Raw genomic sequence first — 27,259 nt, forward strand, 5'->3', positions numbered from 1 at the left:
TTACAAAACACCTTTATACTACTGACAGAATACTTAAAGAATTATCAGACTTAACAACTGGTAGATACTACTGTCAGAGCAATGGCTGACTCACAGATAATAAATATAGAGGCTAATTTACATTATAAACTACCATATTCTACTTTGCCATAGAAAAACACAGGTCCACCATGTTTTGGAATAGCATTCCAGGACATCAAAATCAGTTATTATGAAACAAAGCTTTTAAGTTAAATATTGTGAGTATAATCATTTTGGCACTCAAGTTAGATTGTGTACTCTAACTAGACTGGGTAACTGCTAAAAAAAATTAAAAACTGTCATCGTTGGACATACTGATTAAAGAGCTTTTAGAGAGAATATTTAGAGATCTGTAAACAAAATTGACAAAACTATATTTATACCTCTTCCACCAATGTCTGTTGGAAAATTGCACGAATGGAGAGACAACACTGATGGAAATTCTTTATTAGCTGAGGGTGGATAGAGCCACTTAGCTGTGCCACCTCTTCATGGGTCGGAGTAATAAAGATCCCTTGCACAGTTTCTAAGGCAACATAGTGGAAAAGTGTGTTCTCAGGACCAGATGTTAATCTAGAAAAGAAAAAAAAAGTAAGAAAAAAAGAGAGAAGATATTTAAGTAAACTCAAAAAAATATTGCTTCATTTTGAACGTTGTAGACTCCAAGCTTTTATCTACAGTATAATATTGGCAGCGCAATCAGGGCAGGAAAACTAGGCCAAACATCTAAGTCCCATTTTCTTCTTAACTAGAATACAGGCTAGGGCTATTATCAATTCCTTAATGGAGGCAAATATCACATGGGAGGCAAGGATAAATACACACTAATTGCAAACAATTGTTCCTTTGCTAAACAACCCAAATTGGCTAAACCATTCTTTTTCCATAGTTGGTAATAAATTATCAGCTCCTTTCTGGTTCAGATACCTACAAGTCATAAATAAGGTATCAGCCTAGAGTTGACCACATACAAGAACACCTTCCAACAAAATAAACATTTAAATTAGTATCCTAACAGTCCAACTGATGATCCTGAAGAAAAATAAAACTATTATTACCAATTGCAAAGCGGGTTAATATTCAGGAATACTATGGCATTTACTTGTATTCTACTACTCCTCATTAGAGTCTTCCTTCCCTTCCATGTTCTCTTACTATTTTCATTTCTCTATTCTTCTTTTCCATCTTTTCTTCCCCTATTTAGGTCTCAGACATGCCAGCAGAATCTATATATACTGCTTATTTCTACCAGTGGTAAGAAGAGCTAAAGAAAAACAATAACAACAACAGCAACATAATAATAGTTATCATATATTCAGTGCCCTCTCTGTGCCAGGAAGTGCTATAACATACCTTAGTCTTAATGCTCATAATGACCCTTTGAGATGCTCAATAGTATTACTACCCTCATTTTAACATGAGGGAATCAATCTTCAAGGATCTCAGATTACCTGGCTTGACTGAGGTCACAAAGCTAAGTGGCTGAGTTTAGTTAACTCTGAAGCTTCCTCCACTAAACCTTGCCTTTGTCCTCTTCATCCATAACTTCTGATTAGCAATCTTTAAGCATATGGACTGCAATTCTGCATTTGCATCTCAAACACTCAAGCTGCCCCCATTCTAATATCTATTTAAAAGAAATCCCTCCAGTTTTTTTTCCCCCCAGTCTCAAACACAGGACAAAGAAAAGGCATATTTCAGCTCTTAGCCTAGAGCCTGCCTTGATCACCTACGTTAGTTCTACTCCTATTAAACTTTTAATTAGGCTGCATGATCAGAATAATTTCTTCTTATTATTATTGACTTATGGTCTTGGCTCTCTTTTAAGACCAGGGACAGACAGGGAAGAAGATCATCTATAAATTTTTCTCATCTATAAATCTGAACTTACTATAAGATGTTTCAATGATTAAGGTCATAGTGTTGAAATTTTTTGTATGATTTTTATTTGTACGTGTCTGCTTGTCCAGATAAAAGTGTGCAGTTGAGTTTGTTACATACTAATTGATCCTGACAGATCTATCTGCTTGTCATCACCTAATAGCTGCACAAGAAGTGAATATGTAACATTTCATATTTTAATAATTATAGACAATTTAAATTGCTGAAAATGCTCCTCTTAGTTCCTTTTTCTTCAGAATTCCCTACTTAATGTAAGTTTGAGGTTTCATCTCTTTTCAAAAATGAGAGACTCTGAGAGATATGCAGCAAGCAAGTTTATTAGGGAAAACCATGGGGAACAACACCTGTGGCGGAAAGTGTGCAGGAAGCAGGATTGAGCGAAGGAGAAGCTGCAATCAAAACAAAGGTCTCAGCAGATACAACTTGGAACTCTGAAGCTTTGATGGCCTTTTAGAGTTGTCTTGAATTTAGGTAAAGGGCCAAGTCTTTGTATTCACTTATCTATTAGCCACTGGATGTGGGCTATTCCCAGGGAGATACTATAATCTTGGATGAGTCAATAAACTTCCAAACAGAGCAAGGCCAGGGAGGGACTCAGCTATGTGTAGTTAACACTCAGTACTCCCAGCCCCCCCAACTGCCAACACTGGGCAGGAGTACCCTGGGCTACGGAGTATCTGGGGAGCAGACCACAGAATCCACCAAGGTCTAAAAATGTAAATACAATAATTTAAAAATATACACACCCAAAAGGGAGGTTACCCATGGAAAGAAGATAAAAGGGGCTTTCACATTTTGAAACATTACTCTGTTTTTTAAATCTTTTGTAATAGGAGTACATGTTCCCTATACATGTAATGAAAAACATTAGTGAATTAGCATAGATACTACCTTTAATAATGTAAGGTATATCATAATTACATTTTTGAATTAAATCTTTATATGGTATGGATTTGTACTTTCTTACTATAAAGTTTTCTTAAAGACAAGATGTTTAGTGAAAAAGAATATTGTAAGGAAGTTTCTTACTTCATCGTGTTATATATTTCCAGGTCTTTTCCTGAAAGGTTCTTTTTCAAGTTCCCCAAATGAAATGGATTTGGAATATTAACCTTCTTTTTAGTAACCTGAAAAATACAATTAAGTGGATCAGTTTGTATCTAAGAATGGAATCAAACAGCAGAAATAGTATAAAAACTGAAAATCCTTCTAAGAGAACTACTTGCTATTTTGCAAAGTTTCCTTTAATATATATATATATATATATATATATATATATATGATTTTATTTATTTATTTGATAGACAGAGATCATAAGTAGGCAGAGAGGCAGGCAGAGAGAGAGAGAGGGAAGCAGGCTCCAAGCTGAGTAGAGAGCCCGATGCCGGGCTCGATCCCAGGACCCTGAGATCATGACCTGAGCCGAAGGCAGAGGCTTTAACCCGCTGAGCCACCCAGGTGCCCCTAAATATTTTTGATGCTAACTTGTACCTCTTGCTTTGTACCTTGTACCTCCTTTGCTAACAGTAACCTCGGAACCATGTCTTAGGACAGGATAGTTCTTCCTGAAAACTTACCAGAGCCATTATCAAGTTTTGTTACGTTTTATATGTGTATGTACTTATCTCCTTCTCTAGACTTTGTACTTCTCAAAGGCATGGGCCATGTCTTATCCATCTTTGTATCTCCTCTGTTTAGTATGGTCCTTGGCATATGCCAAGTCGGTGTTCAATCAAGTTTGTTGAATGGCTCAATCCCAGGGATTAATTCAATCTCTCTTAGGAACTATTCATGGTTCTTTAAATCTATTACCTCCTACATTATGTTTCCTACCAATTTCACTGACTGGATAATGAATATAGTAAGAATTTATTTCCTAAATACATCTACCTAAGGTCCCAAGAGGTCTGCATTGTTTGGAATTAGAAGGTGGAATCTATGGCTATTTATGCCATGACACTCAGTATCTCAAATCTTATTTGTGCCCCTTCTCTAGTTCCTCCTTCTTTATGCCTTGTCTGGCATTGCCTCCAACAACCCAAATGAGAGTTTCAAAAATGTTTTTGTTTTTTTTTTAAAGATTTTATGTATTTATTTGACGAGAGAGCACAAGCAGGGGAAGGAGCAGAGGGAGAGGAAGAAGCAGGCTCCCTGCTTCTTTTTTTTTAATATTTGACAGAGAGATCACAAGTAGACAGAGAGGCAGAGAGAGAGAGAGGGAAGCAGGCTCGCCGCTGAGCAGGGAGCCCGATGCGGGACTCAATCCCAGGACCCTGAGATCATGACCTGAGCCGAAGGCAGCGGCTTAGCCCACTGAGCCACCCAGGTGCCCCTCAAAAATGTTTTGAAAGAGAAGCATCATTAGAATAAGCATAACATCCCCCAGTGTGATTACTTTGATGATCATTTGGATACATTATGGTATTTTTGTGGAGAAAAAACACGGAAAAATGATAAAAATAAACAACCTGAAAACTGAATATTCTCTTTACTTTATAATCACATTTGAAATTCTTGACTATGGGGGCGCCTGGGTGGCTCAGCGGGTTAAAAGCCTCTGCTTTCAGCTCAGGTCATGATCCCGGGATCCTGGGATGGCGCCCCGCATTGGGCTCTCTGCTCAGTGGGGAGCCTGCTTCCTCCTCTCACTCTCTGCCTGCCTCTCTGCTTCTTGTGATCTCTGTCAAATAAATAAAATCTTAAAAAAATAAAAAAAAAAGAAATTCTTGACTATGGAGACCAGACCTTCACAGATGCAGATAAAAACAAAACAAAATAAAACAAAAAACCCCTATAAAAACCTGTAGAATAACATACACACGCACAAATATTTACATGTGTACACTTACATGTATTTTTTACATTTATATACAAGTTTCTGATTTTCTTTTTGTTTCTGCTGAATATTTTATTGGTTATTTAGTCAGGTCAGCCCTCTAAAATCCCCCACAACTAGGATGTTTTCAGTTAACACTGTGAATACCGAAGGAAGATGAACAGGGAAAGCAGGATTAAGCAATTTCCCTACTTGTAAGTAGTGTCAAGCAGCTGTTCTGGATGCTACTATTTTATTACTTGATATTTTTTTCTTTTTTTGGTTCCTAATCACTGGTTTGCCAACAGTAACCAAAACAACCAGTAGTTCAAATGAAGAATGATCCCGACATTAAAAATTTTCTTGCATTTTTAAAATAAGAACTGGAGGGTGCCTGGGTGGCTCAGTGGGTTAAGCCTCTGCCTTCGGCTCCGGTCATGATCTCAGGGTCCTGGGATGGAGTCCCGCATCGGGCTCTCTGCTCAGCAGGGAGCCTGCTTCCCCTTCTCTCTCTCTGCCTACCTCCCTGCCTACTTGTGATTTCTCTCTCTCCATCAAATAAATAAATAAAATCTTAAAATAAAATAAAATAAGAACTGGCAAGATATCTTAGCTCCCAGAATGTACATACATGAACACACACCTTAAGCAAGGCCCCACTTTCCTCCGAACCATCAGAGCCCTGAGATTCTCTTTGCTTCCATACGGCATCCGGTATAGTGTGGGGACTCAGGCCAATGCCTTCTCCACCTTCACAGCCATTGTCAGATCCTCCACTGCTTCGGGAAGGGCTGGGCTTACGTGCTTTTAAGGAATAGTCACCAAAAAGAATTCTTCTGCATGTTGGAGAGGTTGCTACCTTGGAAGTACCTGGTAGCCTACTGAGGATAGGTGAGGTTGTCAAACTATCTAATTTTTCATGTGATCCAGTAAGGAACCAGTCAGCACAAGACAAACAGGGGCTGGGAGAAGCTGTTAGCTGTTCACTGATGCGACAATCTATTCCTCCCAGTTGGTGAAGAGTTGTTTTGACCTGATCCACATAAATACAGTCGGGTCCGGGATTCCCAATAGCTTTGGATGCACAGCCTCCAGATTCTAATAGCACACATAACATATAGTGCTTCTATAAGAAAAGAGTATAGCTTTAGCTATATGAAAATGTTTATATGTAGCATGCATGTATACATTTATGAATACTAACAACATATGGCATAATCATACGATTTTTAAAAACTCCTCCCTCCCTTTGTTAGTTATTTTTCAGTGCTGCTTGACTGTCCTCGAAAACAAATCTTCAATCACACTGCCTTCTCCTGGTACACCATCAACTACTACTTTTTGGCACATGTCACAAGTAGCTTTCAAAGAGCCACAATTATTGAAAGTCCTTTTATTTACAATCCCATGTTTATTCTCATTCTATATCCTTTTCATGTCTCTATTTCCCAAGACAAACAAGAGGATAAAACCACTATACAAATATGAACAAAAGATCTTAAGGACCTGATAAAATCTTATTCTGGGTTTCATTAATATTTCTCCACAAGCATTAAAGGGATGCAAAAGAAAAGGAATAAGGGACAAATAACATTTTCTTGAATACTGGTATCTGACATGTTCATAATTTTAAGTTATTATGTTTGTTTGAGTATATATTTAGATAGTAAATGGCCAAAAAAACTCAACCCCAAAACACACACACACACACACACACACACACACACACACACACAGAAACCAAGGTAAACTTACCAAGCCAACAATTAGCAAAAAATATCTCCCTTCAGGTTCCTGAAAGACATCAGTGTTTGAGTCTGTAGAAGGTTGGAGGTGATGTCGAGGAAACACCTCTCTCCATATAACCAACTGACCAATTCTTTGTTTTGCTGCTAAAGGCAGTAGGCAGTAGTGGCGACAGTATACAGCAATATCAATAAGATCATCTTTAGGCAAATGACTGCATATCAAATAACCCTTGAATTTAACCACAAAGAACAAAAGTCAACTAGTGATATAAAGCAATAATGCCATATTTCTAAGAGTTTCATAGGTACTTCAGTTGGCTTAAAATATTCCAGTTTCAAATGGAATAAAGACACACTAAAGATAATTTTTTTTTCCTGAGGTCAATTAGAGATCCAAGATTTATGCAAAGTCAAGTCTACAAAAGAGAGACTTTAGCATAAAACAAGATCACCTGAGGAGCATAAGCCCGAGTGTTTGGCAACATTAGAAAAGAACTGAATTCTGAGGATGGAAAGTGGAGAAGCGAAGCAAGAGGTAAGGTGAGGAGAGACCTAGTTTTCACTGTGTACCCTTCTGTTTTGTCAGATTCTTTTTTAGACAGGTTTTATAAAAATTGTGCTTAAAAATCTTCTTGGAATATAAAAATACTTAAATTCATTTGATGCTTAATTTGCTGTACATGGAAGTCAACTAACTGTTAGATTTACTAAAAAGATACAGGGTTATGTCTGAAGATAAGAAAAAAGTACACTCTCTGCTGCAAAAAGAAATCATTAAAGTATTGCTTTTCTTTCTTACACATTTGGTTCCTTGAGTATTGTTTCTCCTTTACACATCTGCAAACGCTTTAAATCAGGTTAGATCAGTTTGCTTTAGATCATTTACATCAGAAATATTTATTGTATTTGCAAATATGTAGGTACCAGTGTCTTGGTTTTTTGTTTGTTTGTTTGTTTTTTAATTTTATTTATTTATTTGAGAGACAGAGAGAGTGTAAGAGTGGAGAGGTCCAGAGGGAGAGCAGACTCCCTACTGAGCAGGGAGCCTGAGGTAGGACTCGATCCTGGGACTCCAGGATCATGACCTGAGCCGAAGGCAGTTGCTTAACCAAGTGAGCCACCCAGGTGCCCTTGTTTGTTTGTTTTAAGACCTTAATCTAATAGTAACAACCTTCAAAGGAAAAGGAATAAATGTATTTTTCATGTGTGTAGAAGTTTGAGAAAATTTGTTTCAGGTCTGTTCATATAGCAGTTGGACATTTATAAAAATTTCAAGCTTCAACCTACCTTGTAAAATAGAGAAGACCCTAAAATTGTATACAGCCGCCTCATGTCATAGTAATCCTCAGACTGGGGAAGAAAAACCACAGTGGATTTATATTCTGTTTTTTCATGATAAAAAACATCTTAGTTAAGCTATAATCGTTAAAATGGCAATTACATTGTTTAGTAACTAAACTTTTCACACTGCCTTCTTTAGAAATGAATACACAAGGGTATTATGGAGAAAGATAATGTGTATGTATTTTTGATGGAAAACAATTTTATTTTTTAATCTTTTACAATACTGTTGATTAGAGATATCTAAGAATAGAACATATGATTAGTTACTACAAGAAGGATTGAAACAAGTCTATCAAGACAAAAAGCTTCTACTATATATCATCTCAAATATCCCATATTACCAAATAATATTTTTTTAAAGATTTTATTTATTTATTTGATAGACAGAGATTACAAGTAGGCAGAGAGGCAGGCAGAGAGAGAGGAGGAAGCAGGCTCCCCACTGAGCAGAGAGCCCGATGCAGAGCTCGATCCCAGGACCCTAAGACCATGACCTGAGCCGAAGGCAAGGGCTTCAACCCACTAAGCCACCCAGGCACCCCCCAAATAATATTTTTAAAGGTATAATTTGATAAAACCTATTTGGTAACAACTGATTAGTATATATATATAAAAATCAAATACACAAACCCTTTGAGTAATTTTGGTTCCAAAAATCTACAGAAATGCTCAAAGAGGAGAATCAATATTTTTGTATAAAAAGTTAGTAGCAGAACTATTTGTAATAGGCAAAACCTGGAGATAAAGTCAAGTGCCACAATGGAGAACGGTTAACAAAATTAGGTATGTTCATACTGTAGAGTATCATAGGTCTGTTACAAAAATAAGGTTGATCTATATGAGCAGGCACAAAAGGTTTTAGGGTATACTGTTGAGCAAAGAACAAAATATTTTTGTTCAAGCTACAGAACAAAATATTCATTATGATCTAATTTTTTAAAAAGAATAGCATCCTCAATGATATACATGTACGTGTATACACATGTGCTGGTGTGTGTGTACCTATGTGTATAGAAACAAGTCTGGAAGAATATGTTTTAAGCTGTAAGAAAAGTTAAATTAGAGATAGATGGGGGGGTGAAGAGGGAGGACATTTGTTTTTAATAACCATGCTTACATTTTACCCAATTATGCATGTATTACTTTAATAATCTTAAAAAAAAAAACAATGAAACCTAAAGAAAACTAAAAATCAAGGAAAAAACCTAAATATTTCTCAGTTAGAAAATGGATAAACAGTGTGAAACATTCATACAATGGAATACTACTCAGGAGCTAAAGGGACTAAACTATAGATACATACAGTGGCATGAATGAATCTCAAATGAGCTATGCTAACTGAACTAAGTCAGGCCCCTCAAAATTATCTATTATCTAATTCAATTTATAGGGCATTCCAGGAAAGGTAAAACCCATGGGGACAAAAACAAATCAGTAGTTGCCAAGGGCTGGAGGTAGGTAGGGAGAGGGGCTGACTATAAAGGGGCACAGAAGAATTTACCAAATATAAATTATACCCTAATAATAATTTTTAAAACTAAAGAAAACAAAATTAGGATATAAGATTAATCTTAAATCTAATTTCACAAAAAGTTTAGAATAGATCCTTATTTTCATTTTTTTAAGGTAAAATTCATTGTGAATTGTTCTGCAAGCTTTAAAAAAAGATTTATTTATTTAATTGAGAGTTGGGGTTGGGGGAAGGGCAGAGAGAGAGGGAGAGAATCCTCAGGCAGACTCCACCATGAGCATGGAGCCCGATGCAGGGCTTGATCTCGGGGCCTTGGGATCATGACCTGAGCCAAAACCCAGAGCTGGCCACTTACCCAACTAAGCCACCCAGGTGCCCCTGTTCTGCCAGTTTTGACAAATGTGTATAGTTATGTTAAGTGTCATCAAAATCAAGATATATAACAATTTCATCAACACTCTTGCCAAATTTTTTGCTGGGTAGTATTTCCTTGCATGAACATACCACAATTTGCCTATCAAGACACTGAAGGACACTTGAGTTACTTGAATTTTTTCCAGTTTTTGGCTATTACAAATGAAGCTGTTATGGATGTTTGTGTATAGGTCTTGTATTGATATAGGCTTTCATTTCTCTGGGGTAAGTAGAAGAACAGAATGGCTGAATCATATGGTAGGTGTATATTTAGGTTATTAAGAAAGTGCAAACTGTTTTCCAAAGTAGTTGTACCATCTGACATTCTCAATTTATCAATTTTCTTTTTTTATATAGGTTGTGTCTTGATGTTGTATCCAAGGAATCCCAATAGAATTTTTTCTAACCACAGAAAATATTGTTAGGGGCGCCTGGGTGGCTCAGTGGGTTAAGCCTCTGCCTTCAGCTCGGGTCATGGTCCCAGGGTCCTGGGATCGAGGCCCGTATCGGGCTCTCTGCTCAGCGGGGAGCCTGCTTCCCTCTCTCTCTCTCTGCCTGCTTCTCTGCCTACTTGTGATCTCTATCTGTCAAATGAATAAATAAAATCTTTAAAAAAAAAAAAAAAAGAAAATATTGTTAGTTCCAATGCTCATTAAAGTGATGTTATATAAACCAGGAATTAGACAGTTACCAATGTTACATTTCCTTGACTGTTTCAAAGATGTTTTGAAAAATTTTATCTGTTTGAATCAGGACCCAAGTAAGGTCCATATATTAAAATTGGTTGATATGTTTCTTAAGACTCTGGTAACTGATAGGCTCTCTCAGTTTCTCTCTGTTCCCTTTTATTTGTAGAAGAAATTGTCTTACTTACTGTGTTTTATAGTCTGGACTTTGATGATTATAATCTCCCTCCCTCAAATGGGGTCATTTAACATGTCCCTTTGTCCCTAGTATTTCCTATATAGTGGTAGTTAGATCTCGAGACCTCATGAAGTACATTTGATAGAAAATTTGTGTGCTTCCATCATAAGCCACATACTACCTGGCTGTCTTTCTTTTCATGATGTTAAAAACTACTGATGAGGGGCGCCTGGGTGGCTCAGTGGGTTAAAGCCTCTGCCTTCGGCTCAGGTCATAATCTCACGGTTCTGGGATCGAGCCCCACATCAAATGAAGAAACAAAATCTTTAGAGAACTGATGATCTGTGCTTAGACCTATTAATTCATTGGGAAGATTGCAATATGGTAATATTCCAGTTCTGTCATCCTTTCTTGGTATTTAAATAGAATACTTCCATAAAGAGAACTCCCCCTCATCTCTTTTTGGTAACTTTGAGGTATGGTTCAGATAGGAAGGGCAGATAAATGTTTCTTTCTCTTAGTTGTCAGTTTTCACAGTAATGAATTGGTTCCCTAGCATCCTCCAAAGTTGACCAAGAAGTTTCTTTTTTTCTTGAGTACAATTATGAAGTCATAGACTTCAACATATCTGATGGGTTTCAATCTGCTGCAGTTATTACATTTATAGATGCTCAAGTGGGAGCCTCTTCAAGTTGTCTCTTAATTACTTGAACCCCATTATTAATTCCAGCATATTTTAAAAAAAGATTTTATTTACTTATTTGACAGACAGAGAGACAGCGAGACAGGGAACAAGCAGGGGTAGTGGGAAAGGGAGAAGCAGGCTTCCCACCTAGGACTCTGGGATCATAAACTGAGCCAAAGGCAGACGCTTAATGACCAAGCCACCCAGGGGCCCCATAGCAGCATTTTTTAAAGCTTTCTGGATTTCTGAAATAATGAGATGTTGCCAGGCTTATCTCGTATATTTTCAGCTCCAAATCTGCAATCAGCCATTTCTCTTAGGAGTCTTGGTTTCTTTTAGTAATAAGTATTATTTACGTACCATAGCCTGGGTGCTAATGGCATTCGTCACCACTGGGATGATCACTATTTCTAGGCCTTTTTACTGGACAGAGCTAGAATATATATATATATATATATAAAATATAATATATATATATTTTTAAGATTAAAAAACATACTGGTACTCCCAACTGAAATTTATATCTATAGGGTTTTTGCTTACTTTAGTATTACAATTCAGTTATTTACTTTACTTTAACATTAATGTATGTTCTTTCTCTCAAAGCCCAGTTCTTAAAGATTCTAAGTGCAATTAATCATCATGTATACCTTATGAACAAATACTTTTATCTGAGTGAAAAATTTTAAGGCAAGCAAAATAGATTCTGTTCATGTCAAAATAGAGACCCAATGCTACATATTTCATGATTATTACATGCTCACTTGAAAAATATTTAGAATGGCTGATTTATAAAATATCAAATTGACATGGAGCCTTTCCTAAAATCCATTGGTTCTCTCACCAGTTCTGCAAAATCTGCAGCCTCCAAGTCACTCAATGCAGTGTCTAGTTCCATCTATGTGAAAAGAAAAAAAAAAGTAACACAAACCATTTAACTCATATTAGTTATTGTTTAGTAATGGCCTCATAAAAGTGCTTAATAATTAGTTGAAGAATTGAGTAAGTATATTTCTCTTTTGTGATATTTAAGAAATGTCCTCCAATAGAACACGTTACTATTAAGCTTTGGAATTACAGAAAAATATTTATTTAATATATATTTTTCAATTAAATCTCTATTATTATGAGCTTTATTTTATATTCAATGCAAAATAATTTCTGGGGTTAAAAAACTGCTTTCCAGTTTTGAGTTGGAAAATTTTTGAAACTATAAAAATTCTTAAGAGGAAAATAATCAATCTTAATGTACTCAAACTATTTTGAGGTTTTTTTCTCCCCTCTATTTCCTATGTATTTCTCAGCAGTTAGATTCTTTGAAAATATCAACATTCTTCCCTGTGTCTTTCCTATGTTTTATATAAAAGGACCCTTAATCTTTATTTATGGATTAAAACATGAAGGCAAGCATTCCCCTGGAATCTGGCACAGTTTAGCTTCCCTACAGAGTTATTAGAAAAATCTTACTTAGGATTTAGCTTTTGTTTCTATGGAAATTGCCTGAACTCTTTCATGTATTTGTTCCTCCATGAAGCATTCAAAATTTGAAAACAGAATAAATTTAATCTGTAGTTTAATCTGTAATGCATATATATAAAATGAAAACTATTGGTAATTAAAGCTTGTAGCATATATGTGATTTGTGGAAAAAAAAAGATACCCTTTTTTTTTCTTTCCCTTTTCTTTTAAAGGCCAAGGCACTCTCTGCAGGACTGTTTCACAAACTGTGTCTTACTGAGATGACTAAAGCTTTGGAAACATTAGTCATGCCTTTCAATACTTTTCACACACTATGACTTATTACTCATTTGTGACTTACATTTTTCTGCATCTAGCAAATATTTCATGTACTCTTTTTTTGGGGGCTATGGTTTCTCTTGTGAAAAACTAAAGGACAAAAAGAAAATTATCCACTTGTGAATTTTGATCTCACAAATGTTAATGTTTACAGGTTGCTATTCCCCTACTGAACTCTATAGGCTAATGTACAAAGTTACTATAATTGTTTCTTCACATTCCTTAAGACAACAAGCAAAGTATCTTTTCTCTTAAATTAGTCTAGTGTACGTTAGGAAAAATGACATTTAAAAAAAAGAGAACATCTGAACAAACAAAAGCAAAACACACCAACCACATAACTATGATTTCTGAAAAGTATTTTAAGTTTGGAAAATGCTTAAATGTTAAAGATGAGAGAACTAATTTCTATCTAGAAAGAAGTATTTCTCTAAGTTCACTGTACTAGATCTCCTACTTCATTAACCAATGGCTTCTTTTAACTCTTACCCACAGTCCTGAAAATAACAAAAAGTCTAAAAAAGAGAGAAGATAAAAAATTACAAGGCAACTGGTTCTGATTTTTATTTATGACACCCGAGATTACCTTGATTTCCCGTGGAAGCATGAGCAATCGAACTCCAGGGAGGCCATCTAAAAGCACTGCACTGGAAGCATCATATTGTTGTGTACTCGGACTGGTACCAGAATGTAGTTTAGCAGGGTGAAGTGCTCTTTGAAAGAACAAGTTGAAAAAATGATCCAAACGGGGAACATTCTCAACCTGGCAAAAGGCACTGAAGAAACAAGAGCTGTAACTCAGAACAACATGTGAAATGGTGGTTATCTTTTATATGCTCCTAAGGAGACTGGATCTTTCCCAACTTATATAGGCTCTCTTCCTTACTCCTCTCCCTTATGAAGAATTACTGCTATAATGTTACTGATGGAATGTGTTAAGATGTTCATCCTGTCAATATTTTTTACCCAAAAACCTACTTTCAAATGTACAGAGTAGATGGTATTATGGGAGAACCACAGGGCTAACACAAATGGTCTATCTACGACAGAATGAGCTGAAGTACCCTTTTTGTGGGGGAAAAAAAAGTAAGTTGCTTTTACCTTATCTCTTAGCCATTTAAACTCCCAATACCTTTCAGGCCAAGATGGAATAATAGAGTTTTGTAATAGAACATATCTGACTTTGAATCTTATCACTCACTGCTTTTATTAGGTATGTATCTCAGGAAAATCATCTAACCTTTCTCTGAACTTTTGTTCCCACCTCTAAAAATGGGGATAATACAACTTGATTCACATGTGAAGTACCTAGTACATAAGTACTTATTATACTTATTACTTATTGAATACAGAAAGCACATAATTAGCATAAGTAGTTTTCCCCTCTTCACTAATGAAGGCAACACTATTAAAGTACACAAAGAGAGAAAGGAAGGGGAGACAGACCAAACATTTCATTTGTTTTTAGTAAAAATAATAGAGCATTGCCTGCATCCTTTCATTGGAATAGCCCGCTGGATAATACGATAACTAGTATATGTACCGTTAATACATCAGAATAATATTCATGGATTCGTTCAACAAACAGCTTCAGTGCCAACTGTGTTCTAGTCATTGTTCTCACTGCTGGAGGTACAGTAGTAAAAATATCAAGACAAAAGACAAGGTCTCTGTTTCCGTGGAGCTCACATTTTAATGGAGAAAGACAACAAATGAACAAACAGTAAAAACATGAACTCGTACAAAGGGCCATACAGAGAATAGGATCATGTGAATGGGTGATGTGACAAGTTGGCTAATTTAGATCAAAAGTTGGGGTAGAGTCTTTGAGAATGGGCATTTAAGCTGAGATCCCAATGTCAAGAAGATCTAGTGAGAGGAAAAAGCACAAAAGCTGACACACTTGGCCAGGGTACCCACAGAAGAGCACAAAGGGGTGGGTGCGGTTTGAGATCTGAATCAGAGGAGCCAGATTATCATGTAAAAAGATCATTTTAACTGCAGTTGGAAATTTATTAAAGTGGCAAGGAAACCATTTAGATTGCTGTAGCAGTGAGAGATGCTGGTGGCTGGACAGCGTTAACAGTGAAGATGTAAAGAAATGAATGGATTTGAGATATGTTTTAAAGACAGACTGTTTAGAATTTGCTGATAGTTTGGCTCTAGGAATAGTGAAGGAAACATATCTTTGATCAAAACACTAAATTTTGCGAATATATAATCAATCTTCCGTGCCTTATAGGGAACTAACTAGCTTACAACTTAAAAAAAATTAAGTCTTTGGACTTTTTAGTCTTATAATTTTTCACAATGTGCTTTTAATATCTTTCAGAATTAGAAAAAAAACTTATTAAAAATTGCTACAAAATGACTACTTAACAACATCTTGGATCCATACTGCTTCTTGGTCTTAAGAACTCAATGGATCTTCACATTTACTATCTTAGTTTGCCTTTCAAATTCTCTCCAGAACAAGAAAAAACTAAAATTTACTGCCAATTTGGTGATACTTCCAAGTAAATGGAAGCTAAACTTCAAAATCAAATTCACAGAAAGTCCCCCTACCCCTAACCTAGTCCACTGCAACTTGCAGAACAACCCTAATTGTCTTAAAGTATGGAATTCATTGCAGGAATTTAATCTCTAATTATCTCTGGTTTTATAAAAACATAAAGCTTTAATTAAGGCAAAACATAGCAAGGTTTGCTCACCCAGTGTGAATTTAAGGAGGTAGTTTACAACCATATACTTATTCTTCATTGATTAAAAATTTCCTTATTTAACCGAAGGTAAAAGCACTGTTTGTGGTTGCCTTGCCTTTTGTAGTTCACCCGTTTGGGAAATGCTAATTAGTAATTGGGTTTGAGAGGATTTGTCTCTTCAGGGGCTCTTGGAGGAGAACTCTACAAACTAGACAATACTGATGACACAGCCACAGAAAATCCTTTCAAGGCTGCTTTGAGAAAAGCGACAATGAAGATCCACAATAGATAGGACAGAGAGCTGACACCACTATGCTTTGGGAAAACATATAAACTGTTTCTGGATTTTTATATTGATATTTTCTTAAGGCTTTGAAAGCAAAGGTATCATTTTAGCTTTCTGAAGTACTGGGACTTAGAAAAATCCCACAAACAGAAAAAATCTATTTTTTATCCATAATTTTATGGGCTCAAATGTCGAAGTTACCTCAAATTGCCTCCTTCAGATCAAGAAAGATGCATCATATTTTACTGTAAGGTTAAAAAGGCAAGAAGCAGGAAAGTATGCATAATATGAGCCCACATATATTAAAAAAGAGAGTATGTAGATTATATTCATATTGTATAGGAAATGTATGAAATAATACACATGAAACTAGTCAATACCTTTTTTACTGTGTCATTTATTAGTGCATTTTTTTTACTAAAACTTTTTTAAGAAGTATCAAATTTTAGGATAGTAAATTTGACAATGCTCTTATAAAACCAGAGAAAAACACAACTTATTTAAAACCTTCTTACTCTTTTCTGTATCTGCTTTGAAATGCTCTTATATTTGCTACTATAGAAATATATCAAATCAGAATATAATTGTGGTTTTATCACTATTTCACATTATTTCACTAAACTAACATAAGACCAAAAAAGAAAAAGCAATGGATCAAGTGAAAAATTGCCTAGAACTATAAAATAAAGCCACTAATAAAGAAGGAAAAAAATCAGAGGAAGAAGAAAAAAATCAAATAACTAACTTGCCAATCAAGGAAAAATATTAAGTGCAAAAGAGATTTAGAATCATATACTTAAAACTTGAGATTCATATTTTATAAGCATTGATATCTTCATCATTTTTTTATATTTTCTTATTAACTTTTAATTCTAGTATAGTTAGCATACAGTGTTATGTTAGTTTCAGGTGTAAAACACAGTGATTCAACAATTCCATATATCACCCAGTGCTTATCATGTCAAGTACACTCCTTGATCCCCATCACTTATTTCCCCCATCCCCTCACCTACCAGCCCTCTGGTAACTATCAGTTTATTCTCTGTGACTAAAAGTTTTTTTTTAAAAAACAAATAAACAAAAACTCAAGATTCAATTCACAGAAGTACTTACCTATCTAAAGAACCATACATAAATTTTAAGGTTTGGACAACATCTTCTATCATATTCCTCAGCTGAGGAAGAGGAACTCTAAAAAAAAGCAAAAATGCATTTATAACATAACCAAATGATACGTATTTAAGAGAAGCAGAACATCTTTACATTTTACATGAAAAGAATGTAAGAAGTCTGTGGGTTAAATGCTAGTATAGCTGGTTGTTCATTAAAGACTCCATTGTCTAGACCTGAAATTCGAGCATGGGTCTAGTAGGGACTTTGATATCACCACCTACAGAGAAAGTATTTAAGCCTTTTTAGGATTTAGTTTCCTAGTATATGTCACAGAACCATTATCCCTTACATTAAATGTTTTGAAGCATATAGGAAAAATAAGAGACAAATGAAAATGAAAACACAATGGTCTAAATCTTGGGGATGCAGCAAAAGCTGTTCAAAGAGGGAAGTTTATAGAAATACAGGCTTACCTCAATAAATTTTAATAAGTGTCAAATAAACAACCAAACCTTACCCCAAAGGAGCTAGAAAAAGAACAAAGCCTAAAGGCAACAGAAGGAAAAAAATAATAAAGATGAGAGCAGAAACAAAATTAAAAAAAAATTTTAGCCACGCATTCATGATAGATCATATCTCTTTCTGCTGAAATTAGACACCTTTAAAACACAATTGTTTTGCTATTTTTCATTGTAGCTTCCTTTGGAGTTCCTGTTTGTGGTATAAAAATATGTCCACAATTCAGCACTCTTCCCCTCAAGAGGTAGAGCTTAATTTCCCTCCCCCTGAGTGTGGGCTGGACTTAGTTAACTCACTTCTAACAAATAGTAAATGGGGGATATGACTGCATCATTTCTAAGACTAAGTCAACTTCCCCGTTTTCTTTATTTTGAAGAAACCTATCTCTCTAACACTTGCTTTGGGGGAAGTCAGCTGACACACTGTGAGAACACTCAAGCAGCTCTAGGGAGAGATTCTTGTGGCAAGGAATTCAGGCCTCCTGACAATGGCCAGGTGTGTAAGTCATGTTGGAAGCAGATGCTCTAGCTCCAGTTCAGCCTTCAGATAACTGTATCCTTGACCAACATTTTGACTGAAATATTAAGACAGACCCTGAGCCAGAATCACCCAGTTAAGTTGCTCATGAATTCCTGACTCACAAGAACACCTATGAGATAATAAATGTCTACTGTTCTAAGTCCCCAAGTTTTTCATAATTTGTTACCCAAGAATAGATAACTAATGCACTGCTATATAATGAAAGAAATCTGGTTAACAAAATTATCAATAATAGAGAATAGTCATATTCATGTTCAGATTGGCTGTATAATGCATTTTTTAAAAAAAGATTTTATTTATTTATTTGACAGAAAGAGAGAGGCAGTGAGAGAGGGAACACAAGTGGGGGAGTGGGAGAGGGAGAAGCAGGCTCTCCACTGAGCAGAGAGCCCAATGCGGGGCTCGATCCCAGAACCCTGGGATCATGACCTGAGCCGAAGGCAGACACTTAACGACTGAGCCACCCAGGTGCCTTTGGATAATGCATTTTTACAATACTTTTTTCTTCCTTGGGAAGCTTAAAAGCAACACCAAAAGAAAAGTTATCTAAACTGGTATTCTCTAAAGTTGTGTTACTCACATACTATAGTATTTATTTTGATATTTGGTTACTATTTGGTAGACAAAGTATGATTCTGTGGACCAAAAAGTTAAAACTAAAATGCACTTACAGTTTAATAGAAGTTGTCCAATTTTTTTTTTTTTTAAAGCAGGGAAGGATCTAAATTACAAATTTTTAAAAAATCACTGAACAGGGACGTAAGACTCATCTAACATTAGTTAAATCCCTCTCCTTGAGGCTGTTGTCCATATTCCTATCCCATTTCCCCACAGCTTTTAATGTCTAATGACATCAGGGAAGCAATGTGGTAGAAAGAATTCAGAAAGACTCTCCTTCAATTTGCAATTCTGCTTTTTTGCCAGTTATGTGACCTTTGGCAAGTTATTAAATCTTCTCTTGGTATTACTTTCCTCATTTATAAAATGGGGCCAGAGATCATGAAGTACATATGGAGCTGATTTTGAAAATTAAATGAGATTAATGAATGTAAAGTACCTAATGCAGTCCCTGGGTTCACAGTGTGCTCATTATAAATGTCAACCCAACTCTTACCTCCAACTATAAAAATAAGATATATTTAAAAATACTTGCAAAAAGTTAAGAAGGAGAAAAAAATAATATAAGACATACCATTAGAGATATCACTTTAAAGTTAAATATTCCTTACAGTTGACCCTTAAACAATGCAGGGGCTAGGGGTCCCAATACTCCAGGCAGTTGAAAATTTAAGTACAACTTTTTAACTCCCCCAAAACTTAAACACTAATAGCTTACTGTTGACTAAAAGCCTTATTGATAACATAAACAGTTGTTTAAAACATACTTTTTACGTTACACGTATTATACACAGTATTCTTACAATATAGTAAGCTAGAGGAAAGAAAATGTTATTAAGAAAACCATAAGAAGAAAAATTGATACTGTAAGTTTGTATCATCTGTTTATAAGATGAATCATCTATTTGTTAGTACCTGTGTCAATACTGTTTTATATAATACAAAACACTATAGATGTTACACATGTTACTGACACTAAACATCCAAAATGAAAAGATAATGCTAAAAAGAAATATTTATTTACAGACAATGCATGCATTCATAACAAAGCAGCAGCAATATGATTTCTTTATGGTAGCCTAATATAATTGACAGCATAGCTTCATGGCAGCCTAACCCATAACACTAGAGAATGAAGCATTAAAATATTTTCAGAGCAAGCCATATTATATTCGTAATACGGTACTGGAAACACTGTTACTTTTTTTCTTAATCACTTACCTGTGATGGTAGACTGATATGCAGTTTTCCCCTATTACAAGGAGAGGCATACTGTACGGTAATATAATTTTTTTGAAAGAAAGTTACAAAATAGAAAAATAACATATTATTAATTTTATGTTAAATATCAACTGCCTTATATCTAGGTAAGAACACACTATCCCCTTCCACACGAGTCTTGCACATGGTGTTCTACACAATCAATACTTAGACGACGATGACAATGACACAGCTCTTGCTGTACAATTATCAGATTTTCACATGAAGACACATACATACACAACAGATAAGTTTACGAGCTACATGGCATGATGATTATCTACTATTCATTCAGTGGAAGTGGGTCATCATAAAGATCTTCACCCCCATCATCTTCATGTTGAGCAGGCTGAGGAGGAGGAGCAGGGGTTGGTCTTGCTGTCTCAGAGGTGGCAGAGGCAGAAGATGTGAAGGTAGAAGGGGAAGCAAGAGAGGCAGGCACACTCAGTGTAACTTTACAGAAATATATGGTAATTTCTCTGCTTTTTCATTTCTCTAAAGACATTCCTAAATAGATCAAACTTTCTTCCACCGTTTGCTTTACTATCGGTGCCCATATCATAAAAGGGTCCATGTTGTAAAAGAAGTCAAAAGCAGTCCTGAATAATCTGAATCCCTCTGCCAGATTATCTAGTATCAGTTTTTTTCTGCAGTCCTTCTTCTATGTCTTCTTCCTCATCATTTAGCACTGGTTCAGAAGTACTCATTTTCATCAAGTCATCCTCTGTTCACCACTCTGGTATGGTGTCTATTAGCTCCTGAATTTCACCTGGATCTCTATCTTGAAACCCTTCACCTCCTGTCTTGCCACCTTGTTGCCATATCCAATACTTGGCATGACTTCCTTGATTGGCTCTTTCATGATTTCCTTGATTGGCTCTGTCATAAACCCTGTGAAGTCATGCACAACATCTGGACACCATTTTCTCCAGCAGGAATTTATTGTTTCTGGCTTGATGGCTTTAATGGTCTTTTTGATAACAACAATGGCATCCTCAGTGGTGTAATCCTTCCAGACTTCCATGTTCTACCAGGGTTCTCTTCTACAGCATTGACAATCCTTTCCATAGGGTACCATGTGTAACAAGTCCTAGAGGCTAATTAGAGATTGCTGTTTTGCATGAGACTGTTTTGCATGAGACTGACATCTTCAGTGTTGAACTCATGAGGTTCTGGGTGGCCAGATGCATTGTCCAATAGCAAAAGAATTTTCAAAGGCAAAGTAGTTTCTGATTTTAGGGACAAAGCATCAATGGAACCAATCCAGAAAAAGGGTTTTCAATGTCCAAGACTTCTTGTGGTACAACCAAAAGACTGGTAGCTAATATTATCTGGTGTATCTTTTTCCTTCAAAGTTTGGGGTTAACGAGCTTTATAGATAAGGGCAGTCCTGATCATAAACCCGAATGTGTTGGCATAAGAGGGTAGAGGTAGCCTATTCCTTCCTGTCTTAAATCCTGGTGCTCACTTTTCTTCTTTACTAATGTCCTATGCAATATTTTTCCCTCCAGAATAGGGCAATTTTGTCTGTATTGAAAACTTGAGGCAGGGGTGCCTGGGTGGCTCAGTGGGTTGAAGCCTCTGCCTTTGGCTCGGGTCATGATCCCAGAGTCCTGGGATCGAGCCCCGAGTCGGGCTCTCTGCTCGGCAGGGAGCCTGCTTCCTCCTCTCTCTTCACCTGCCTCTCTGCCTACTTGTGATCTCTGCCTGTCAAATAAAATCTTAAAAAAACAAACAAAAAAACCAAAACCTTGAGGCAGATATTCTTTCTCCTCACTGATTTTCATAATGGCATCTGGGGACTCATCTGCTGTCTCTTAGCAGAATCCGCTTCTCCTGTTATCTTGACATTTTTAAAGCTAAACCTCCTTGTAAAATTGTCAAGCCACCCTTTGTTGGCATTAAATTCTCCTGCTTTAGAGCCACCTCCTTTTATTGCCTCAAGTTGTCATATAATGACTGCTTTTTCTCAAATCATATTAGAGTCTATAGGTATGCCTTTCTTATAGTAATCCTACACCTACTTAAAGCTGGATTTTCAATACATGATAAAAATATATTTCACAGAAAGAGCAGTGTTTTTGCACCTGCTGGCATAACTGCAGTGATAACTTCATTAATTTCCTTTTCCTTTTTACAATGGCCTGTACACTGGATTTATTAATCTTGAAATGGCGGGCAACCGCAGGTGCAGACCTCAATGTATAGTACATATCAAGCCGTTCAACTTTTTCTTGTAATGTCATAACTTTCCTCTGCTTCTTGGGAGCACTTCCAGCATTACTAGCAGCACTTCATATGGGTCTCTTGGTGTTATTCAAGGCTTACAGTATTGCACTAAACACAATGAAAAATATGCAAGAACTGTGAGAAATCACTTTTTACTGCAATAAACAATTTACTGGAAAGACAAACTGTTCACACACAGATGATTAGTGTCATAGGGAGTTTTAAGCAGATAATCATAACACAAGCTCACCGCAACAGCAATAGGAGGTGGCTATGAAATTCTTGCACTCTAGTTTTAATTTTATGCAGTTATGATTTAATACTGCATCTTTACTTTATTCACATCTCTCTCAACTGTGAATTGCTCCATTCAAGTGTTTGTATGAGTTTTGATAAATTTTAACTTTTAATAATAGATTTGTGTATATTTTATGGTGATGATGAGACGACTAGTATCTACATATATTTTATGCATTCATGATATACCTTTCTCAATTTTTTCAATATTTCTATGCTATGCAGTTTATCTGCAAGTTTTTTCATATTGTCACAAATCTCAAAAAATTTTCCAATATAGTTATTGAAAAAACCTACGCATAAGTGGATCAATGCAATTTGAACCCATGTTCTCCAAAGGTCAACTCTATTTTGTGAAGGGCACTCAACATCAGGGCCAAACACCTTTCTACTTGACCTTTAATTCTCCAGAATCTCCAACAGTAAAAAACTGCAAACACATAAAATCCATACCACAATCTTGTCAAAAGTTTGAGTAGAGAAGGTCGTCTCTCAGCTCCATACTGTCCACATCTTAGAAGGAAGTATACTGAAAGCCGGGCCGCTAGAAATTGTATCCAGCACTTTTCTGTTTTGTTTTCAAAAAGTAATTGTTTATTTATTTTGAGAGAGAAAGAGAGAGCAAATGAGGGAAGGGCAGAGGGAGAGACAGAGAATCTCAAGCAGGCTCCATGCTCAGTGTAGAGCATGACACACGGCTCTATCTCAGGATACTGAGATCATGACCTGAGCCAAAATCAAAATCAAGAGTTGGACGCTTACCTAACTGAGCCACCCAAGTGCCCCTTTTCTGTATTTTTAAATACCAAATTAGCATGGTAGCTATTGTAGTGGTGCAACAGATCTTTAAACTGTAAAACTGAAAGACTTTGCTTTTGCCAAAAATGTCATAATTTTAATAAAACAGACTTTGTTAGCAGTATTTCAGAAATGATTTTAAGGTTAAAAAAAAAAGATCTCAACTTACTTTTCAGCAGGCAGGCCAATTAACAACAACTTGTCAGATTCTTTCCAATAAGCCACATGGATTTGTTTCCCATTTAAAAGAAGGGATGAGCTAAGAAAAAGTAGAGTGAAAATAAAGTTAGAATATCTTTAAATGTCAGAAAATTATAAACAGTCACTCATAAAAGATTACATATAGTACGATTTGAGAACTGCATGCTTAATAAGCAAATTTCTTGGCATATACCTAACTGTCACATAGGAAGGGCAAGTAACTATATAACAACAAAAAATATATTCGGAAATTTTTTAAAAAAACTATAAAAAAGCTCTAGGTCAAACGAAAGTAGACCTATTACAGCCAAAAGTAATGAAATTCTTTAATTAACATTAAATGACTACATGCTACTTTTTTCAGAAGAAAGCTCCCATTAATATGCAAATTTAACAAATCTTTTCTCACTGCCTTTTTATAAACATGATTTATTAAGAGAAATTAAAAAAATAGGAAGACACAGTCCCAGCTCACAAGATAATAATTCAATATAGGATATAGGTACATAAGCAAGTAACCAAAATATAAGTCAGATTTAAACATGTTCTCAAAGAAATGTTAGAATGATGTATATATTCATTGTTGTGATGGTTTCAGGGTCTATACGCCTCTGTTGAAACTGATCAGATTGTACATTTTACATATATGCAGTTTACTATACTTTAATCAGTTGGAAAACTAAATGTGATCTAAAAAGAGATATATAATGAACTATGAAAACATGGAGAGCATAATGATTCCATCCTGTAGTGTGGGTAGGTAGTAGGAAGAAAATAAAATGAAAATATACTCAGTGTTTTTTTTTTCTTTAAACTAGAATACATACATCAGTCTATCTGCTGAGTCCTTAGGATTTAATGTACCTTCTATACTGCAGTAGATATTATTGTTACTTTTATTATAATCAAATGCATACTATTTGTGAGACATGATATTTTTAAATCTTTCTAACATCCCCTTCAAGCATTACCACCACTGCTTTTTAAAATTGTTAATAATCGCTTCTCGGCCTTTTGGCTAAGATCAAGTGTAAAATTGTTGTTAAATTTTTATTTAGATTCTAGTTATTTAACACACAGTATAATAATAGTATCAGATATACAATGTAGTGATTCAACACTTCCATACAAGGTGCTCATCACCTATTTAGCTCATTCCCCTACCCACCTTCCTGCCCACACCAGAAGTTGTTCTCTATAGTTAAGAATCGGTTTCTTGGGGCACCTGGGTGGCTCAGTGGGTTAAAGTCTCTGCCTTCGGCCCAGGTCATGATCCCAGAGTCCTGGGATTGAGCCCCGCATCAGGCTCTCTGCTCAGTGGGGAGCCTGCTTCCTCCTCTCTCTCTGCCTGCTTCTCTGTGATCTCTGTCTGTCAAATAAATAAATAAAATCTTAAAAAAAAAAAAAAAGAATCGGTTTCTTTGTTTGCCTCCCTCTCTCTTTTTATCCTCCCTTTGCTCAACTGTTTTTTTTTCCTTAAATTTCACATGAATGAAATCACCTGATATTTGTCTTTCTGACTTATTCTGCTTAGCATAACACTCTCTAGATCCATCCATGTCATTGCAAAGATAAAGACTTCACTAAAAAAGAGAAATACAGGCCAGTATTCCTGATGAACATGGATGTAAACATTCTCAATAAACTACTGGCAAACCAGATCCAACAATACATTAAAAAAATCATTCCCCACGATTAAGTGGGATTTATTACTGGGTTGCAAGGGTGGGTTCAATATTTGCAAATCAACCAACATGATAAGTCATATTGATAAAAGGATAAGAACCAAATCATTTCAATTATAGACACAGAAAAAGTATTTGACAAAGTATAACATTCACCCATGAAAAAATTCTCAACAAAGTAGGTTTATTTTATTTATTTATTTTAAAAAATTTTATTTACTTATTTGAGAAAGAGAGAGAGAGAGAGAGATCACAAACAGGGGCAAAGGGCAGAGGGAGAAGCAGACTCCACACTGAGCAGGGAGCCTGATGCCGGGCTTGATCCCAGGACCCTGGGATCATGACGTGAGTGAAAGGCAGATGCCTAACTGACTGAGCCACCCAGGCACCCAACAAAGTAGGTTTGGAGGGAACATATTTCAACAAAATAATGGCCATATATGAAAAACCCACAGCTAATATCATTCTCAATGAGGAAAAAGAGCTTTTCCTATATGGTCAGGCACACAACAGGGATGTCCACCTTCACCACAGTTATTTAACATAGTAATAAATCCTAGCCTCAGCAATCAGACAACAAAAAGAAATAAAAGGCATACAAATTGACAAGGAAGAAGTAAAACTTTCACTATTTGCAGGTGACATTATACTCTGTTTAGAAAACCCCAAAAACTCTACCAAAAACCTGCTATAACTGATACATGAATCTAGTAAAGTCCCAGGATACAAAGTCTCAGGATATAAAATCAACATACAAAAATCTATTGCATTTCTCTACACAAGTAATGAAGCAGCAGCAGGAGAAATTAAAGAATCAATCCCATTTACAATCATACCAAAAACTGTAAGATACCTAGGAACAAACCCAACCAAAGAGGTAAAAGACCTGTACTCTGAAAACTATAGAGCACTGATGAAAGAAACTGAAGAAGAGGACACAAGAAGTGGGAAGACTTATTCCATGCTCATGGATGGAAAGAACAAATACTGTTAAAATGTCTATACTAGGGGCACCTGGGTTGCTCAGTGGGTTGAGCCTCTGTCTTCGGCTTGGGCCATGATCTCAGGGTCCTGGGATCGAGCCCCGCATCATGCTCTCTGCTGGGCGGAGAGCCTGCTTCCCCCCTCCCTCTCTGCCTGCCTCTCTGCCTGCTTGTGATTTCTGTTTGTCAAATAAATAAATAAAATCTTTTAAAAAATGTCTATACTACCCAAAGCAATCTATACATTTAATGCGATACCTACCAAAATACCACCAGCATCAAAATACCACAAAGCTAAAACAACCAATCCTAAAATTGTATGAAACCACAAATAGCCAGAGCAATCTTGAAAAAGAAAGGCAAAGTGGGAGCCATCACAATTCTGGACTTCAAGCTATATTACAAAGCTGTAGTGATCAAGACAGTATGGTACTGGCACAAAAACAGACACATAGATCAGGGAACTGAAAAGAAAACCCAGAAATGAACTCAGACCTATATGGTCAATTAATCTTCAACAAAGAGCAAAGAATATCCAAAAAGAAAAAGACAATCTCTTCAACAAGTGGTGTTGGGAAAACTGGTCAGCTACATGCAAAAGAATGAAACTGGACCATTTTCTTACACCATACACAAAAATAAATTCAAACTAGATTTAAGACCTAAATGTGAGACATGAAACCAATAAAATCCTAGAGGAGAACACAGGTACTAACTTCTTTGATACTGGCCATAGGAACCTCCTTCCAGATATGTCTCCTAAGGCAAGGGAAACAAAAGCAAAAATAAACTATTGGGACATCATCAAAATTAAAAGCTGCACAGCAAAAGAAACCATCAACAAAAATAAAAGACAACATATGGAATGGGAGAAGATATTTGCAAATGACATATCTGATAAAGGGTTGGTATCCAAAATCTATAAGGAACTTAAAAAATTCAAAGCCCCCAAAATGAATAATCCAAA

The 27,259-nt window shown here is 35.9% G+C and overlaps 1 protein-coding gene and 1 pseudogene across 7 annotated transcripts in view; one reads left to right on the forward strand and one right to left on the reverse strand.

Moving 5' to 3' along the window:
- Nucleotides 1-27,259, reverse strand: part of INTU (inturned planar cell polarity protein) — a 90,934-nt gene that overhangs the window by 12,286 nt on the left and 51,389 nt on the right. For 4 of the 7 annotated variants that reach the window (XM_045990507.1, XM_045990517.1, XM_045990498.1 and 1 more), the window contains exons 6-14: nucleotides 23,593-23,682; nucleotides 17,163-17,240; nucleotides 13,648-13,837; nucleotides 12,109-12,162; nucleotides 7,774-7,836; nucleotides 6,494-6,715; nucleotides 5,382-5,864; nucleotides 2,953-3,050; nucleotides 405-594 (exon numbers count right to left, since the gene is read on the reverse strand). In XM_045990507.1, coding sequence (XP_045846463.1) covers nucleotides 405-594; nucleotides 2,953-3,050; nucleotides 5,382-5,864; nucleotides 6,494-6,715; nucleotides 7,774-7,836; nucleotides 12,109-12,162; nucleotides 13,648-13,837; nucleotides 17,163-17,240; nucleotides 23,593-23,682 — 1,468 coding nt within the window. The remainder of the gene's footprint in view (nucleotides 1-404; nucleotides 595-2,952; nucleotides 3,051-5,381; nucleotides 5,865-6,493; nucleotides 6,716-7,773; nucleotides 7,837-12,108; nucleotides 12,163-13,647; nucleotides 13,838-17,162; nucleotides 17,241-23,592; nucleotides 23,683-27,259) is intronic. The other 3 variants (XM_045990488.1, XM_045990470.1, XM_045990479.1) reach the window with 3 other exon arrangements.
- Nucleotides 24,623-24,747, forward strand: LOC123937644 (annotated as a pseudogene).

Source organism: Meles meles, chromosome 2 (assembly GCF_922984935.1).
Source record: "Meles meles chromosome 2, mMelMel3.1 paternal haplotype, whole genome shotgun sequence".
In the NCBI taxonomy this organism is placed as follows: Eukaryota; Metazoa; Chordata; class Mammalia; order Carnivora; family Mustelidae; genus Meles; species Meles meles.